This window comes from Miniopterus schreibersii, assembly GCF_964146895.1.
Source record: "Miniopterus schreibersii genome assembly, chromosome: 13".
Lineage (NCBI taxonomy): Eukaryota > Metazoa > Chordata > Mammalia > Chiroptera > Miniopteridae > Miniopterus > Miniopterus schreibersii.
In genome coordinates this window covers 17,013,706-17,030,728 of record NC_138113.1, presented here as the reverse complement: position 1 = coordinate 17,030,728, position 17,023 = coordinate 17,013,706, and the positions used below count along the sequence as shown (strand labels likewise).

The window sequence follows — 17,023 nt, the reverse complement described above, 5'->3', positions numbered from 1 at the left end:
CATTTTTTCCCCAGGTGCCAGAATGTGGATTTTTGGTCTCAAGTCACTAAGTTCTAGGACAGTAGGTATTGCTAGAACAGAGATATTAACATTTAGAATGATGAACAAACTATATCAACATTCAGTTACTTATTATTACCTCATTTAGCCTTTAGATATATATTGGATGTACTCTTGTGACATAATTATCTTCCCTGGGATTTTTATATAAATTAATCAAAGTTTCATACTATCAGGCCTTCCTTAAAGTTATGATGATAAATTTCAACCAGTTGAATAACAGTTGATTTAATAATACAGTGTTCTTTACATATAAGAACAACTTTTAAGTATGTATTAGTTTTTGGATAGAGACATTCCTAGGGATTGTTGGTTTTAGGGTCGATGAGCTGTTACTATGTTATGTATCGTGTTCTGAATCATGTTTAGGAAAGTGAGTACCATCAACTAAATAGCTGTTGATTCTAGACATATTATATGCATGCGAAAGATGACTAAAGAAAATAATGTCTGAAGATATATGTATATTTACAAAGATTGCAGCACTTTTTTTTTCTTTTATTTAATATGAATTATGACTTGCCTTTTTAAAAAAAAAAAAATAACTGTAGGGTCTGGCTGAAAACAAAAGTACTTTAGGACCTGAGGAAGTACGTAAATCCGCCCTGACACTGGTTATGGGCGCTCTTGACAACCCAAACCCCATCTTACGATGTGCAGCAGGGGAAGCTCTTGGAAGAATGGCTCAGGTGGTTGGAGAAGCAACTTTTATTGCTAGAATGGCCCAATATAGCTTTGACAAGTAAGTGAGTCTCTTTACCAACAAGTAAGTTTCTCATACAGGCAAAGATGTCTTTTAAGTAATCAGTAATTAATAATTGGACTATATGTTTTCCAAGTAGTATAGCATGTGACAATATTTTGTGATTTTTTTCATAATGGCCTTAATTTTTATTTCAATGATTGATTAAAGTCTAGACTCTGGCTAAGTTGTAATATGTTAAGTACTTTCAGTGTGGTGCGGGCTTTGGTTTCAGCTGTTGAATGTTACAAATGGAATGAAGAAGATGGCTAATAGGATGTCTCTCAGTTATGTGTCCCCTGCTCTAAAGAGGGGCTCTGAAGTTGTTTTATCTCATCTCCCTCCCATTTTTTCTGTTAATTACTCACTTTTTAAAATGAGTCATTTTTTGGCTAATTGCTGCTAAGTTTATCATCTCTGAAATTATTGCTGAAACAGAGAATAAAAGTAGCATTAAGTTTTAAGGATTTCTTTTAATATGAATTCAAAAGAGTGATCTCAGAGTTCTAAATAAGTATGATTAAGATGATAACATGCAGTTATTAATGACTGTTGGTTGTTAAGTACTTAGAGAAGTTGAAAATCAAGAGTGGTCAAGAACCAATACTTAAGTTAGGTAAATTAATCATTCTTAACTAATATTGTATTTTGAGTACCAATTATATCAAACTATGTCATAATTATTAATGAGAGAGGGAGATGGGGAAGCAGTGGTCCTGAGCTGTAGTTCTGAGAAGTTGTGGCTCCTCTTTACATTTTCTTTTCAGTGAAATGTGTCACTTTAACCATTTTAAATTGAATAGCTCTTGTTTGGGAGTGGAGAGGGAAGTAATCATGATTGTAGTCTTTTGTGATTTTCTGAATAAATTCCTTTTATTGTGTGGCTTATAAGCTTTTTATTGCCATAGAGAAATAGAAAACCAATCCCTGAAGCATATATTTTTCCCCAGGTTGAAATCTGCTCGAGATGTTGTATCTAGAACTGGGCATTCATTGGCTCTGGGCTGTTTGCATCGTTATGTTGGTGGTATTGGCTCAGGACAACATTTGAAGACCAGTGTCAGCATCTTATTGGCTCTAGCACAAGATGGAACATCCTCTGAAGTCCAGGTATAATATTAATTTTTTTTGTTATAAAATGTTTAAATAGTACAATACTTATTCTTAAGTGTTCCTTACTGTTTTTCTGTTTTGAGAATCCTAACTCAAAAATCATGCTTCACAGTTGCATTATTGTCTACATGTATTTAACTATAATTACTGGAGACTTATTGTTCAATACTGTTTTCTTTCTTGTATCTTCAACTCCTATCTTGAGATCTTTGTTTTTAGGAAAACTTTCCCTAGCAATAATTACTTTAGGAAGGGTCTTCAGTGGTTTGCCTTTGGAATCCTTGCATATCTAAAAAGTAGCTTCTTTAGCCTTCACATTTGGATGATATTTTAGTTGATTATACTGTTCCTTGCACACAGTTCTTTTCTTTAATTAGCCATAAATATTTCAGTATCTTCTCTCTTCTGATGTGGCACATTGGAGACTATTGGTAGCTAGATTTTTTTAAAATTGAATTTCAGTAAATATTAACATCTCAGTTTTTAATCAGTTACCTATTAAAACTTCCAAATAAGTTCTTTAGAAAATAAAAGGTAACATAACTAAACAACTCATGTGCAAATACTATTTAACGTTTCTTTGCAGTGTGGCTTTGCGCATGTAGATAAAACTTCATTGAGTTCATTTTTCTATTTTATATGATGCATATATTTCCCACTTCCAAAAGACAACAGCTTATGTAATAAAATTCTGAATTAATGGATGCTTGAGGGCATAACAACTGTCTTTTTTCCCCATCTTTTCATAGCTTTTGCCAAAAAACATAACCTGAAATATATTTTTATGTCTGTAACCTTATGTTTTGGTTTGGCAGTATGTAAGAATATTTTTCTCTGTCCTTGAAGCTTAGAAATGTCATCAAATTCTGTATAAGTTTATCTTTTTCTTTTACTGGAACTCCTATTATTCATATATTAAGTCTATTGTTTTTTTCCTCTTTTTTTTTTTTTTTTGGTATTTTTACTCTGTTATATGATATTTCCCCCATTTTATCTTCAAGATATTGATTTTGGATTTTAGCAATAACTATTCTTTTTTCTTCCTACTAAATTTTTTTTAATCCTCACCTGAGGATGTTTTTTCCATTGCTTTCCAGAGAGTGGAAGGGGAAGAGAGAGAGAAAGAGAGAGAGAAACATTGATGTGAGAGAGACACATCGACTGGTTACCTTCCGCATGTGCCCTGATCCCCGAGTCCGGGGATCAGCCTTTAACTGAGGTACATGCCCTTGGCTGGAATCAAACCTGGTACCCTTCAGTCCATGGGCCAACGCTGTAACTACTGAGCCAAACTGGCTAGGGCTCTACTGAATTTTTTTTTTTTTTAAATATATCTATATTGATTTCAGAGAGAGGAAAGGAGAGGGAGAGAGAGAGAGAGAAACATCAATGATGAGAGAGTCATTGATCAGCTGCCTCCTGCATACCCCCAACTGGGGATCAAGCCCGCAACCCGGGCACGTCCCCTGACCGGGAATCGAACCCCGATCGCCTGGATCCTAGGTCGATGCTCAACCGCTGAGCCACGCCCAGCCGGGCTCTACTGAATTTTTAATATAAATTCTGGGTAGGGTTGGTTTTTTGTGTGTGTTTTTTTGTTGTTTAACATTTCTAGAATCTCCTTTATTCTTTAATTATATTGTCTTTAAAATCCTGATTATAGTTTTATTGAAGTCCTGTTTTGTTTCTTCCTTTAATTTTTTTTCCTCTAGAATGTGTGCTCTGGCCTTACTCCATCAAAGTATTGTATATCTGTTACTTTTTACTAACTCTTTTAATAGGTGTGGTTTCTGTACATAACCTGTCCAAGTCAGATTGCTAAATTCTCTAGGATTGGAGTAGATTGACAGGTAGTAGAAGTTAAGGTATGGATTTTTTTCTGCTATGTTGGCAAATTGGGAAGCCTCTCTGTGGAGACTTCTCTGTTCTCAGCCCATTTTTCCAGCTCTCCTTTAGAGCTGCCAACCGTAGAAATAAAAGAAGTTCTACAGAGGTATATAGGCAGTTTGAAGGACTTTATATTTTCTCAGACCTGTTCTGATAATCGTATATTGTTTTGGAGTTAGTTTTGTAAGTACTAGTAGCCAGTTAGCTTACTTTGTACTTAGTAAACATAAATAGGGGCCTGAACATATTACATGCACTTGAAGAGCTGTTGTGTTCATGTGATGGCTCTAGAAATATATCTGAGTACTGAACATTGTTATGATCATTGTTTTATTTCAGGCAAGTTTCTTAGCAAAACTCCAACAATACAGACAATAAAGATACTGTCCATAAGCATCCATTGAATCAAACACTGCATAAATCAATGTCTTTGGAAGTGTAAAATATATATATATATTATAGTAGAAGAAAATTAGTTAATCATTAAAATTTTATTTCTGACACTCAAAGCCACGCTGCATTGATATGTCAGTTGCTTCGGTTATTGGCGATTGGTAGCTTATATGCTACCTTTTATTTCTTGAGTATATTTTTAAGTATTTCTAGGTCATTGATAAAAAACTAAGATGATAGTATTTACTAAAATTTAACTTAAAATTAATTTAATATACTCTATTTCTTGCAACTAAAGTAAAATTGTATTTTATTCCAGACTTGGTCTCTTCATTCACTGGCTTTGATAGTGGATTCTAGTGGCCCAATGTACCGTGGATATGTGGAACCAACATTATCTCTAGTTCTTACCTTGCTGTTGACAGTTCCACCCTCACATATGGAAGTTCATCAGTGTTTAGGTAGATGCTTGGGTGCTATAATCACTACTGTTGGCCCTGAACTACAAGGTAAGTTCATCTTAAATTAGAGGAACTAGACAGATAATTACTATCTTTCAGTTTCCTGAATGTCATCATTGTGTTGCTTAAAGAAATTTTGTAATAGTAATAACCATTACTGTGTACCAAATACTTGCAATTTACGGAAGGCCTGGAGCTCCACTTTTTACATGTGTTACTTTGTTTAATCCCTACAACAAACCTATGACTCAGTGTTTTTCAAAGTTTTGAACACAGAAGACATTTCTAAATGAAATTTTACTTGGAACCCCATGAAGATAAAGATACAAGTGGAATTCCTTTGGCCTGAGAAACCATTCACTTGTCTTCATGGATTTTTGTTTAGTTTTTTTTTAACTCTAAGGATCAGAAGCATAGTTTTGAAAAACCACTACCATAAGGTAGATAATATTACCTAATTTTTCCCTGAGGAAGCAAGCTTAGAGAAAATAAGTAACTTGCCTAGAGTTACTGAACTAATGAGTAGCAGATTTATGATTCTAAGGTCCATGTTTTTACCACCCAGTTCCACTGAAATAATTCCACTAATGGTTAAATTAAACACTCAAGTCAGCAAATTACTGTAAATTTATCCTGAATATATAAGCTGCTTTCAGAGTTTATTTCAGCACTTTTTAAATGTTTTCAATGGGTCAAACTTTTTATAAACATTATATCATTTAATTCTGACAACAATCCTGAGCTATCTCTCCATTTTACAGAAGAAACACTGAGGCTGAGAGATTAAAAGCTTTTCCAAGTATAGCCAGTGAATGGTTGGAGTCAGAGATGAAGCCCAGATCAGTTTCCTCTGCTTGCATTCTTAATATGGACAGATTTTTTTTTTAAAGAAAGAAGTAGAAACAAAAGATCTTAAGGAAAAAATGCTAGGAATTGAAAAACTTTGTGATTTAGACATGTCTCTTTCTTGGACTCAGTGTCCTCTTTGAGAAAATTGATAGTTCTTTCTTCAGTGAATATCAGAAGGATATGGAGAGAATAAATATGTGCCTTTGATTAAGTATATGTGTTTACCAAGTGCTTTCTGATGTGATGAGGCATTGCATATTTCATATTAGAATGTGACTCTTATGTGACTCTGTGATTTCTTTGTTTAGTCTTTATGTGTATGTAAAGTTATTTTATTTTACATTGGTAAAAATTTTAAATCACTTATATTTGACAATTAAGACATTTATATAGACAGTATATAATACTACAATTTATTTTCCTAACTATTTCTCTAAAAGTTGCTCTTAATCTTATTTGGAAAATGGGATTTCAGGTTATTATGTAATAGAGGTGATAATGATGGTTGAACCGAGATGAATCTTTTGGCCCTTTCAAATAAAACTGATGGGTTTAAAAGACAATATAATTTTTCAGGTAATAAATACAAACCTAGCTAAATCTAACAGGTGCATCATTGTCATCTATATACTGTTGTATTTTGAAATCACTTCCATGGACTTTGCAGACCTTTTGTTTTGAAACATTCTGAATAGTAATCGGAAGGAGGGTTATTTAGAAGATAATTGTCTTCTGGGAATATTTTTGTTGATAATAAAATAATTGTACTGTACATTTTCTTTTCTTTTACTACTAGGAAATGGACCATCCATTTCCACAATCCGTTCTTCTTGTTTGGTGGGCTGTGCAATTACCCAGGACCATTCAGATTCTCTCGTTCAGGCAGCTGCCATATCTTGCCTTCAGCAGCTTCACATGTTTGCACCACGACATGTCAATCTATCTAGTCTCGTTCCTAGCCTTTGTGTAAGTATAAAGCTCTTTCATTCAGCAATTTATTTAGAAAGCTCCAAATTTGTTTCCCAAAAAAATCAAACTAGACCAAAATAAACAAAAAGTAAGTTTCCCAGATGGTGAATTCTAGGGTTTTGGCTTCAGTAGTCACTTTATGATTATTTAATCTGTTTACTGATTTTCTTTTTCACATTTTAAGAAGTATTTTGATGAACTGTTTATTTCCTGGCTAAGAATGCTTCCTATTTTTAGTGGATCCCACTCAGAATTTTATTTCTTGAAGTTTGATTGATAACTTCTTAGGATCTGTTGCTGTCCTCCCAGTTGTTAATTTATTCACTCAACAAATATTTAGTGAGAGCCTGCTATGTATTGGACACGATGCAAAGTATGGGGGATACACCTGTGGATGAGATAAGATGAAGCCTCTATCATGAAGTTTATAGTTTCAAGGGAACATGGTCAACATTGATTATATACAAATAAGATAAGTGTTAGAAAAGGCTACAGGAGAGCATTTAACAGCGGAGGCTGTCATAATCCAGGCATTCATGAAAAATTCCCTGAAAAAATTATATTTAAGGTGTGATTTTTCAGGATAAATAGGAGTTAATTTGGGGGAAGAACACAGTATTGGAGTAGATAGCATTTATTTTTAGGCAGAGAAAATATGTGAAAGTCCCCAAGACAGGAAGGAGTGTGATGCATTTAAGGAACTGTTTAGTCATCTGGTAGAGTGGTATAAACAGAAGCTCAAATACATTGGGTTAAAGATAGAATATAAACAGAAACTCCTTTCCAGAAGTTTGTAAGGAGAGGACGAGTGATAGGATCAGGAGAGATTCTTTTTCTCCTACAATAGTGAGAGGTGAGCATGTTTAAATGCTGATGAGATGGAGCCAGTAGAGTGGGAGAGTTAAAGATGTAGGGCAGAGAGGGAATATTTAACATCCAAGGTTTCTAATTGGATAGTCTCCAGGGCGTAAGTAAAGGAATATCTCTTTCAGTGCAACATAGAGAAAGGAGGAGAGGATGCATGTAGGTATAAGTGGGTTTATAGATTTGGTGGCTGGAAGTTGGGGGAGTTTTTACTTCCAACTTTTACTTTCTTAATCAAGTAAAAGGGCAGATCAAGTTCTGTGAATGAGGGAGCAAAGAGGAGGAGGGTCAGAAGTTTGAGGAGAATGGAAGGTGGGAGTTGGCAGTAACTGGAGAAATACAAGATCCTGTGGTAGTACTGAGGGTTCACTAGAGGTCAGTCGCCCTCTGTCTCCATTGTGTGATTTATGATGCTACCAGTTCACTTTGTTGTGAGAATTTCTTCAGCACCTATAAACAACTTAGCATTGAGCAGCCAGATACTCTGATACATTCATAGTTGGGCTTTGGCCAGGCAGATTCGTTTAAATGACAGCAGGATGAGGGAGGTGAGGAAGTTAATGATGGATTATGAAATCTCACTTGAATGAGGGAGAAAGGTAAAGACAGGAGGAGGCTGATATATAGGGAGAAGGAAAGGTGCTGTACATATACCTGTGGGAAGATATTGCTGAGGAAAGGGAAGGGAAGGTTACCCACGATGTGGTGAAGGAACTGAAAGGCCATGATATTGGATCTCATGTGGTATATTTAGCTTTACTCAACAAGATTTGCTTCTGCTTCACCACAGACCACAGGGAGCTGAATTAGTCCCAGATCATCACGGAGTTTGAGTATACCACAGGGCACAAACCGGATGCACATGAAATGTTTACAAAGAGCATCCACAAAGAAAATAGTCAACTAAGAATATACACTAAATTGAATTCTGCAGCATGATGTGAAACATCCTCGCAAAAGCATGGTCTAACACTCAAGCTGAGGCCATAGATGGCACCTCGTGAGCGAGGTGGACTTGTTATGGGATCCAAGCTTAGGTAGGCAACTGACACATGCGATGAAGATGCAAACACACTTCCCACCATTGTCTGGTTCCTCTCTCCTTTATCTTCCTCCTTAAAGGTAATTAATTATACTCTGGAGATTGACTGTATGAGGTAGAACACATTTAAGAGGACCTGGGAAAGTAATAATGGGACTTTATCTCAGTGGCAGTTAGCAGTAAAGCACAGGGAATGCAATGAGTTTCCTTTGTGTTAACACAAGATTATGTCTCCAAACCGATTTCCTTAGTAGAACCTCAAGGGTTTTATTACAAGGCATGCTGGAGCCTTTTCCTGAACTTCTTCCAAAAAACTAGATTACAGGCAGCTGGTGGGAAGGAGATGGCCTGGCAGGATAAGATGAAAAAAAGGGCCATTTGAGTGGTTTTCCTGTTTCCATATTGACAAAAGTCCCTTGTGCTGTCTCCATTACCAGATCTTCTGACATGCTCTGAGAAATAATCTGCACATGGGTTCATCCATATTAATGGAATCAGTTCAGATTTTTATAAATTTTTATAAATTTCATGTTTCTACTCAATTACTGATGCTGTTTATATCATGTGACCCACAGTTATTCATTCTTCTGTCCTGATGGAATTATTCTACACATAGGCATTGATGTCCTCTGGGATAATTGCAGGAGATGTCAGTGAGAGAAAGACTTAAGCTGAATGCTCAAGTTGTCAGTGACAGCACAGGATGTCCAGTTGTCTAGGATGGTAGGCACAAGAAGAGATAGCAAGATGACATAAAGTGTAAAATAATAAGGGTTTTTATAGGAAGGTGGAGATCTAATGTAGGAACAAAACAGCATTCTTTTTCCTGGGGTTTGTGAAATGTAAGGGGAAAAAAAGAAGCTTTATTGGAAAACAATTAGGCATAATCTATAAAAGTTAAATATATGCCTACACCTTTACCCAGCAAGTCCACTGTTAAGTAAATACCTGACAGAATTACATGCACATGTATGCCAAAAGATATGGACAGGAATGCTCATTGCCATGTTGTGAAGAATTACTATCCCCATTTTACATCCATATGTAACATTTTACATCCAACTAAGGCAACAGAGAGGTTAAGTAATTTATCTAAGATCACTCAGGAGTAAGTGACAAAGCCAGGATTCAAGCCCAGTTTGGCAACCAGAGCCTGAGCTCTTGATCATTAGGCTATGTGGTGCATTATACTTTACTTCATGTATTAGAGTATGCTATATTGATTCTTTCAGGAATTTTGAGGTTAAAAAAAAATTCTATACCAAAAGGCTACATTTAGCAATTCTTTTCAGGTATGTGTTTGGTTAATTTTTTTTTTTAGATTTTTTATTAATGCTCTCCTTTGCTTTCAGTTTTTACTGTGCACTCTGCCACCTAACTTTTCATTCACTACATTTAATCTCTATGTACTTAAAAAGTTTAGGTGACAGCTCTAGCTGGTTTGGCTCAGTGGCTAGAGCTTCAGCCTGTAGACTGAAGGGTCCAGGGTTCCATTCTAGCCAAGGGCACATTCCTCAGTTGCAGGCTCCATCCCTGGCCCCGGTCGGGGTGCGTGCTGGAGGCAGCCAATCAATGTGTCTCTCTCACATCGATGTTTCTCTCTCCCCCTCTCTCCCCCTCCCTCCCTCCCTCCCTCCCTCCCTCCCTCCCTCCCTCCCTCCCTCCCTCCCTCCCTCCCTCCCTCTCCCTTCCACTCTCTGAAAAAGCAATGGAAAAAATATCCTCAGGTGAGGATTAAAAAAAAAGTTTAGATGACAAAATTTAATAGGACCATATGTAAATAAGAAATGCATTTAAAAGATCCTCCTAGAATTTTATTAAGTATATTATATAATATTTAGTGCCCAGGTCTTGGGACAGTTACTTTGGCTACTAAAGTATTCTTTATCCTTTAAAAGACGGCATTTAAAAGACAGCATCATACAAACTCCATATATTTTCCAGGATCAACTGTATAAGTAATGGTTTCTTTCCTTTTGCCTGTAAAAAAGAACATATATGCTTAGGTTTCTGAGTATTTATATATTTTATTGGTATAATTATTTTTCAACTATAGTTTTGACTATAGTTTTTAAACAACTGAGGCTGTTAAATTAAGAGCCTCTTCACAAGTTAGGTGATTATATATCTTCATGAGGCAAGTACAAGTACAACTTTTAAAAAAAAAATGTCTAAAATTGTTATGTTTTCCAGGTTCACTTATGTAGTTCCCATTTGTTACTTCGGCGCGCAGCTGTGGCTTGTCTCCGGCAGCTTGCACAAAGAGAAGCAGCTGAAGTCTGTGAATATGCCATGAGCCTAGCAAAAAATGCAGGGGACAAAGAGAGCAGCGGTGCCAGTAAGTTATTTTATCGGCCACTATTTTCTTCCTTTAAGCACTGGAATATCTCAAGTGAGTGTTCCTTATTGAATAAGTTTCTGTGTTAACATATGGTCAACTTTCTTGTTACTTTTAAAAAATAAAAACCATTATCACTTTAAAAATTCCAGTGTAGTTTTCTTGGTAACTTTATACATTTTTACCTTTTAAAACATTTTGTAGCTTAAAAAAATACCATTTAGTATATGAATACTTCTGCCATCCCTTGAGACTGATTTAGCAGCTGTATAAAGGGTGACTAACTTGGGTATGCTGCTTTGTATCACTAATAGACTTCTGAGAACAGAAATTACCTATTTGGAAAAATTCCAGTCTTTGACAGTAGTTAACTTTTTGTGATACAACTTTTCCTCTGAGAGGTAAGGCCAAATTAACCAATAATCTATTTTGGTAGTGAAAGGTAGATCTTTGCCTTCTTTAGGTCTTTCTGCTTTTTGGGAGGGTTTTTAGTATAGCTTGAATTCATAGCAGGTCTTACACTCTCTAGGGATAGGTGGTTTGGGGACTTTTTCAGAGCTTAATAGAAAATTTTTGTTTATAAGACTTTCTAATGCATAGGAGTTGCTTGGGAACTAAAAAGCAAGATACCAAAATAACTTCAATTTTAGCATAGTATAATGAGAGCAACATTAACAAACATAATGTATTCATTCTTAGCGCTGCCAGTTTTATTACTTCTGCTGTTTATAAGAATAAAAAGACTTTTGGATAAAACAGAACTTTAATACTATCTCATAACTGTATTATTTTTTAATTGTATGTTTCTTGGAAAGGATTTTCCAAAAATTTAAATGAAGTTTTAAGATACAATCCATTTATAATTTTCTGCCTTTATAGATTTTTTTAAAATTCTGAACTATAAGATTGAGTAAGTTTTAATTTGTTGTTCCAACAAATATAGCAAAAAAATTTTTCAGCCCATTAAATTAAATCTATTTAGAAAATGTCTTTTCTCACCCTTTGTAGAATCACATATTTTTATTGAGCATTCCCTGAGATTTGTTTAAATACCTCAGAATATCAGTCTTAAAGATTAGGGCTTCACCTTTAATTGTCAGATTAAATTATAATCCTGAAGTTATATAAACTGGAGACCACTGATAAATTATATATATATAGCTAGCTGGTTTTGTGGCTATTGTGAGTTTACATGTAAGCCTTACTTCTTAGCATAGTTGTTACCTACAATATACAACAAAATCTTATACAAGTTCATCTGTAAAAATTGCTTTTCAGATGTCAGCCCTTTTGCACCTGGAGTAAGTTCTCAGCGTGATATCCATTGCCGGCATCAAGGAGTTAATATAACAGAAACTGGTCTGGAGGGACTTCTTTTTGGAATGCTAGACCGGGAGACAGATAGAAAATTATGTTCTGATATTCATGATACTTTGGGACATATGCTTTCATCACTGGCTGTAGAAAAACTTTCCCACTGGCTAATGCTTTGTAAAGATGTCCTTGCAGCTTCTAGTGGTACGTATTTAACATATGAAATATATTCTCAAAATAATGAAAATTATTTTCTGATTTGTAACTACATATACACATATATAGACATATACATATATTGATATATACACATATAGATATGTAACTTTGAGCTTACATTTAAAACTACTTATAAATTTTAATCGAAATATCTATAAAAATGTTGAAGATTATGTTATATTACAAACTAGGGAACTTTATTTTTTGGCAAATGACTAAGTTCAAACTAAATTTTCCTATATAAAAGTCCTAGGTTACTCTGTAGATAGCACAGTATGTTAAACTAGTGAACTGTGTAAGATACTTTTATGTTATCCTTTCCTTGATTTTTGTTTGATAGTATAAAAAAGAAAGCTTGCCAATTCTACTGTTTTTAAAGGATTGAGAACTTAGTCTTTTTTTAAAATTTGATATCTTCTAACATAAATGTTATTTCTAAAGCATCATTTTTGCTATATGTGAGGTTGTTACAATATGCTTTTATTTTTGTTACAGATATGAGCACTGCAACTCCACTAGGTAGTGGAAAAGATGAAGAATCTGAAAAGAAAGATGAGATGGATGATGATATCATGTTTACCACACTGGGCGAAGAAGATAAATCAAAGCCTTTTGTGGCACCTCGGTGGGCCACTCGGGTATTTGCTGCTGATTGCCTGTGTCGAATCATCAACTTGTGTGAGAATGCAGACCAGGCTCACTTTGATCTTGCCATGGCACGTTCTGCTAAACTACGGAACCCGACAAGTAAATTTAAAATCAGTACTTCTTTTCCCCAAAGTATTTTTATAGTTTTGCAGTATTTTACTACTTTAGACTATAGCTTTCATTTCTTTCCCTCCCTTTCCTTCCTTCCTCTTTTCCTTCCTCCCTCCCTCCCTCCCTCCTTCTCCCCCTCCCCTCCCCTCCCTCCCTCCCTCCCTTCCTTCCTTCCTGTATATCTGTCTGTCAAATTTCTCCTAAGGGTAGTGATGGTAGTACCTTATGTTTCCTTAGTACATTGTCTTAATTTTAACACTTCAGTGCTAAAACTCTCAGGTTAGCATTCTATTTTACAGAAATGACAATCCTTTAAGGTGCATAACGTGAGTTTTGCAGTCCCCAGCATGGAGAATGTCAGACTTGATGAATGCCTTGGTAGATTTCAAACTTGCAGATTTCAAACTCTCAGATTTCAGAAATGCTATTAGATACTTTTGAAAAGGTGAAAATTGTCTATTACTAACCCCCTCACAGGTTTTTAGTGTTTTGTAAGGGTTTTGTACCACATATATCCTGGATCAGATATTAATGAGGAATTTACAAAGAGATTATAATGTCTAGGGGAATCCTTTTTCTCTTTTGCTCCCTGTTTCTATAGGCCACCTGCATTCCTTGGCTTGTGGCCTCTTTCTCTGTCTTCATTCCCATCAAGGGGGAATCTGTGATCCTTCTTCAGCCATCACATCTTTCTCTCTCTGATTGCAGCCAGTAAAGGTGGTCTGCTTCTAAGGACTCATGATTAAATTGGGTCCACATGGAAAATTTAGGATAATCTCCCCATTTGGGGGTCCATAACCTTAAGCATATCTGCAAAGTCCCTTTTGCTGTGGAAGATAACATATTCAGAAGTTACAAGAATTAGAGCATAGATGTATTTGGACACCATTATTCTTCCTGCCACACTGATTTATTATAAATAGAGGGAGTAAGAGTTTTAATTGTAGGGAATTACTACTCCTATATGTAATAAACTTATAACAGCCTGCTAATTCTCCCCATTTTGGAGTTTCTACCCAGTGCCCATTCCCACTATGTCCCTTGAGTTCATTTCCTTGGATTTGGAAAAAAGATAAAGGTACTGACTTGAGAAAGGTTGGATATTGACATTATGTAGAGTTAACAGCACTTTAATTCCAGGAACAATTGCTATAGAAATTAAATAGCTGGCAAACCAAAATATTTACTGTCTGGTTCTTTACAGAAAACGTTTGCCAATCCCTGTTCTCAGAATTACAGACTCCTTTGGGGAAAATTATGATAATTAGTTTATCAATGTTCTTGAGCTCTTATGATATGGAAGCTTTCTTGAAAATGTATCTTTGTTATTTTTAAGCACACTGAAATATATGGATCCTAAGTGCTTTATAAAGAAATTTATTTCATATTTTTATGTTATTATACTTATTTTTGGAAAAGTTTTCCATTTGCCTTCTACTTTTGTTTTTAGATGACCTCTTAGTACTTCACCTTTCTGACCTGATTCGAATGGCATTCATGGCTGCCACTGATCACAGTAACCAGCTGCGGATGGCTGGGCTCCAAGCACTTGAAGACATTATCAAGAAGTTTGCATCCGTGCCGGAGCCAGAATTTCCAGGTCATGTGATTTTGGAGCAGTATCAAGCTAATGTGAGACATTCTCTTTATTTAAAAACTTAAAATTCATCTTTTGAGTGATCATTCAAGGTGTGAGGATTCCCTGAAAAACTGTATTTGAACTGCAACCTACTTATTCATGTAGAAGGCATATCTCTGCTGCCATTGTCTGTTACATGGTTTTAATCAACCCATAGTTGCAGAAACAATGTTATAAAACTTGTCACTATTTTTAAGTCATGATAGCACGTTAGTGATAAAACTAGAATAGAAATTCCAGCCTGACTGTCCTGTCTTGTGTTTACATATTTAGCCATACCACTTAAAAGATAAAAAGGAACATTCAAAGAGTATGTGGATTTGTTGCCATTATTTTTATATATCAAAACTTTATAAGCATTTTTTGAAATAAAAAGCAATTCTGCCCTGAATGCTAAAGGATAAATTAACTTTTAAGAACAGCAGATAAAATATTACTGAAAGAATTAGATACTTTCAAAAGATTTTTTATTTTATTCTAAACAGACACTTATTTCTCCTGAAATATATCCCTTTATGTTCTCCAAATGAGGCACAATAGATATAGTCCTAATAATAATGGGTTATGTAAAGGCAAAAAACTCATGTTAGCAAAGAAAGAATAAACGTTTTTTTCCCTGTGATAATACCAAAATCTTGGTTCTGGACAAACCACACCTTATCTAAAAGCTACGCTCAACCTGAACAAGATGAAGTGTGAATAATGTGTAATCCATTGTTTTTCCATCGTAAGTACAAGTGAGGAAGCTATAGTTTCTAGCCCAACTGGCTACTAAAAACCTGTGTACAATTATTTATTTCCAAATCCCAACCTATTAGAATAAAGGCCTTTTGTTTTTTTAATTTAGAAATAATTTCAAACAGAAGAGTTGCAAGAACAGTACGAAAAAAACTGTCTTATACCTTTTATTTATATCTGCCAGTTGTTAATTTTGTCTCATTTGCTTTAACATTGATAGTGTCTGTCTCTCCTCTCTTTCCACACACGGGTACACAAATGCACACACACACTTATTTCTAAACCACTGAAAAGTAAATTATTTAAATCATATATCTTTACCTTGAACATGTCAGTCTGTATTTCCAAAGGACAAGCCCATTGTCTTACATAATCACAGAACAGTTATCAATTTCAAGATTCAACATTGCTATACTATTTTTACATAATCTATCATATCTCAGTTTTATTAGTCAACCCAATTATGTCTTTTATAGTATTCTTCAGTACAGGATCCAATTACTAACTCTGCGATTAGTTGATTATTGCAATACTAATACTGCAATTAGTTCCCATGTGTCTTTAGTCACAGAGAGGGGCTCTTGATTCATTTCCAAAGTGCTGTTAATATACCTTACCAAGTGAATCTCTAGTGAAAGGGAAGAAATCTCAAATTAGGAGTTGACTTTATCCAATTCCTTAGTCAATTCATACGTATTAAATCTAGTATAGCTAAGAATCTGCAATTGATGTTGACTTATTAAAACTAAAGCTCAAATTCTTTTACTTATTACTGTAAGAACAGTACATAAAGTAATATTTCTTGAACAGCTTTTAAAGCATCTTTTTATTTATTTATTTATTTTAAATGTATTCGTTTGTTTTTTAAAATATATCGTTATTGATTTCAGAGAGAGGAAGGGAGATGGAGAGAGAGAAACATCAATGATGAGAGAGTCATTGATCGGCTGCATCCTGTACACCACTGACTGGGGATTGAGCCCGCAACCCAGGCACATGCCCTGACCAGGAATTGAACTGCAATCTCCTGGATCCTAGGTGGATGCTCAGTCACTGAGCCATGCCCAGCCAGGCTCTCTCTTTTTTTTTTTAGAAGAGTAGTTTATTGATTTTTAGAGAGTGAGGAAGGGAGAGGGAGAATGAGAAACATTGATTGGCTGCCTCCTGCATGCCCCCACCAGGGATTGAACTGGCAACCTCCTGGTGCTTGGAAGGATGCCCAACCAACTGAGCCACACTGACCAGGGCAAAGCATCTCTTTTTGAGGTGAAATTATCTCTAAGTTTTTTTAGTGACTATGAATTTTTAGTACTAAGTTATTTAAAGGAATTGATTTAGTTATGTAAGATTCACCCATGAAGTAAATACTGTTAGAAAGATGTTTAGGAAAACACAGGGGAAGAAAGGATAGCAGTTTTTTGTTATTTCTGGGAATGTGTGACTTGGTCAGAAAATCCTGTTTATGATTAAACAAAAACAAAGGAAAAAGAAACAAAATTCATTGCCTGTTTGGTATAGTACTCATATAGATTTGATAATGATAATCTCCTGGAAAGCAAAAGAAAATGGTATGGCTGAGTTTATTGTAACTGGAAAGAAAGATAAGAGAAATGTAATACCCTGGCTGGGTGGCTTA

At 35.2% G+C, this 17,023-nt stretch overlaps 1 protein-coding gene across 2 annotated transcripts in view; it reads left to right on the top strand.

The window, feature by feature from the left end:
- The window catches only part of HEATR5B (HEAT repeat containing 5B), a 63,480-nt gene that overhangs the window by 26,056 nt on the left and 20,401 nt on the right, over window positions 1-17,023 (top strand). Inside the window, exons 18-25 of one of the 2 annotated variants that reach the window (XM_081155778.1) lie at window positions 612-802; window positions 1,753-1,912; window positions 4,515-4,704; window positions 6,302-6,471; window positions 10,574-10,718; window positions 11,997-12,236; window positions 12,747-12,998; window positions 14,461-14,642. In XM_081155778.1, the coding sequence (XP_081011904.1) occupies window positions 612-802; window positions 1,753-1,912; window positions 4,515-4,704; window positions 6,302-6,471; window positions 10,574-10,718; window positions 11,997-12,236; window positions 12,747-12,998; window positions 14,461-14,642 (1,530 nt within the window). The remainder of the gene's footprint in view (window positions 1-611; window positions 803-1,752; window positions 1,913-4,514; window positions 4,705-6,301; window positions 6,472-10,573; window positions 10,719-11,996; window positions 12,237-12,746; window positions 12,999-14,460; window positions 14,643-17,023) is intronic. The other variant, XM_081155779.1, reaches the window with a different exon arrangement.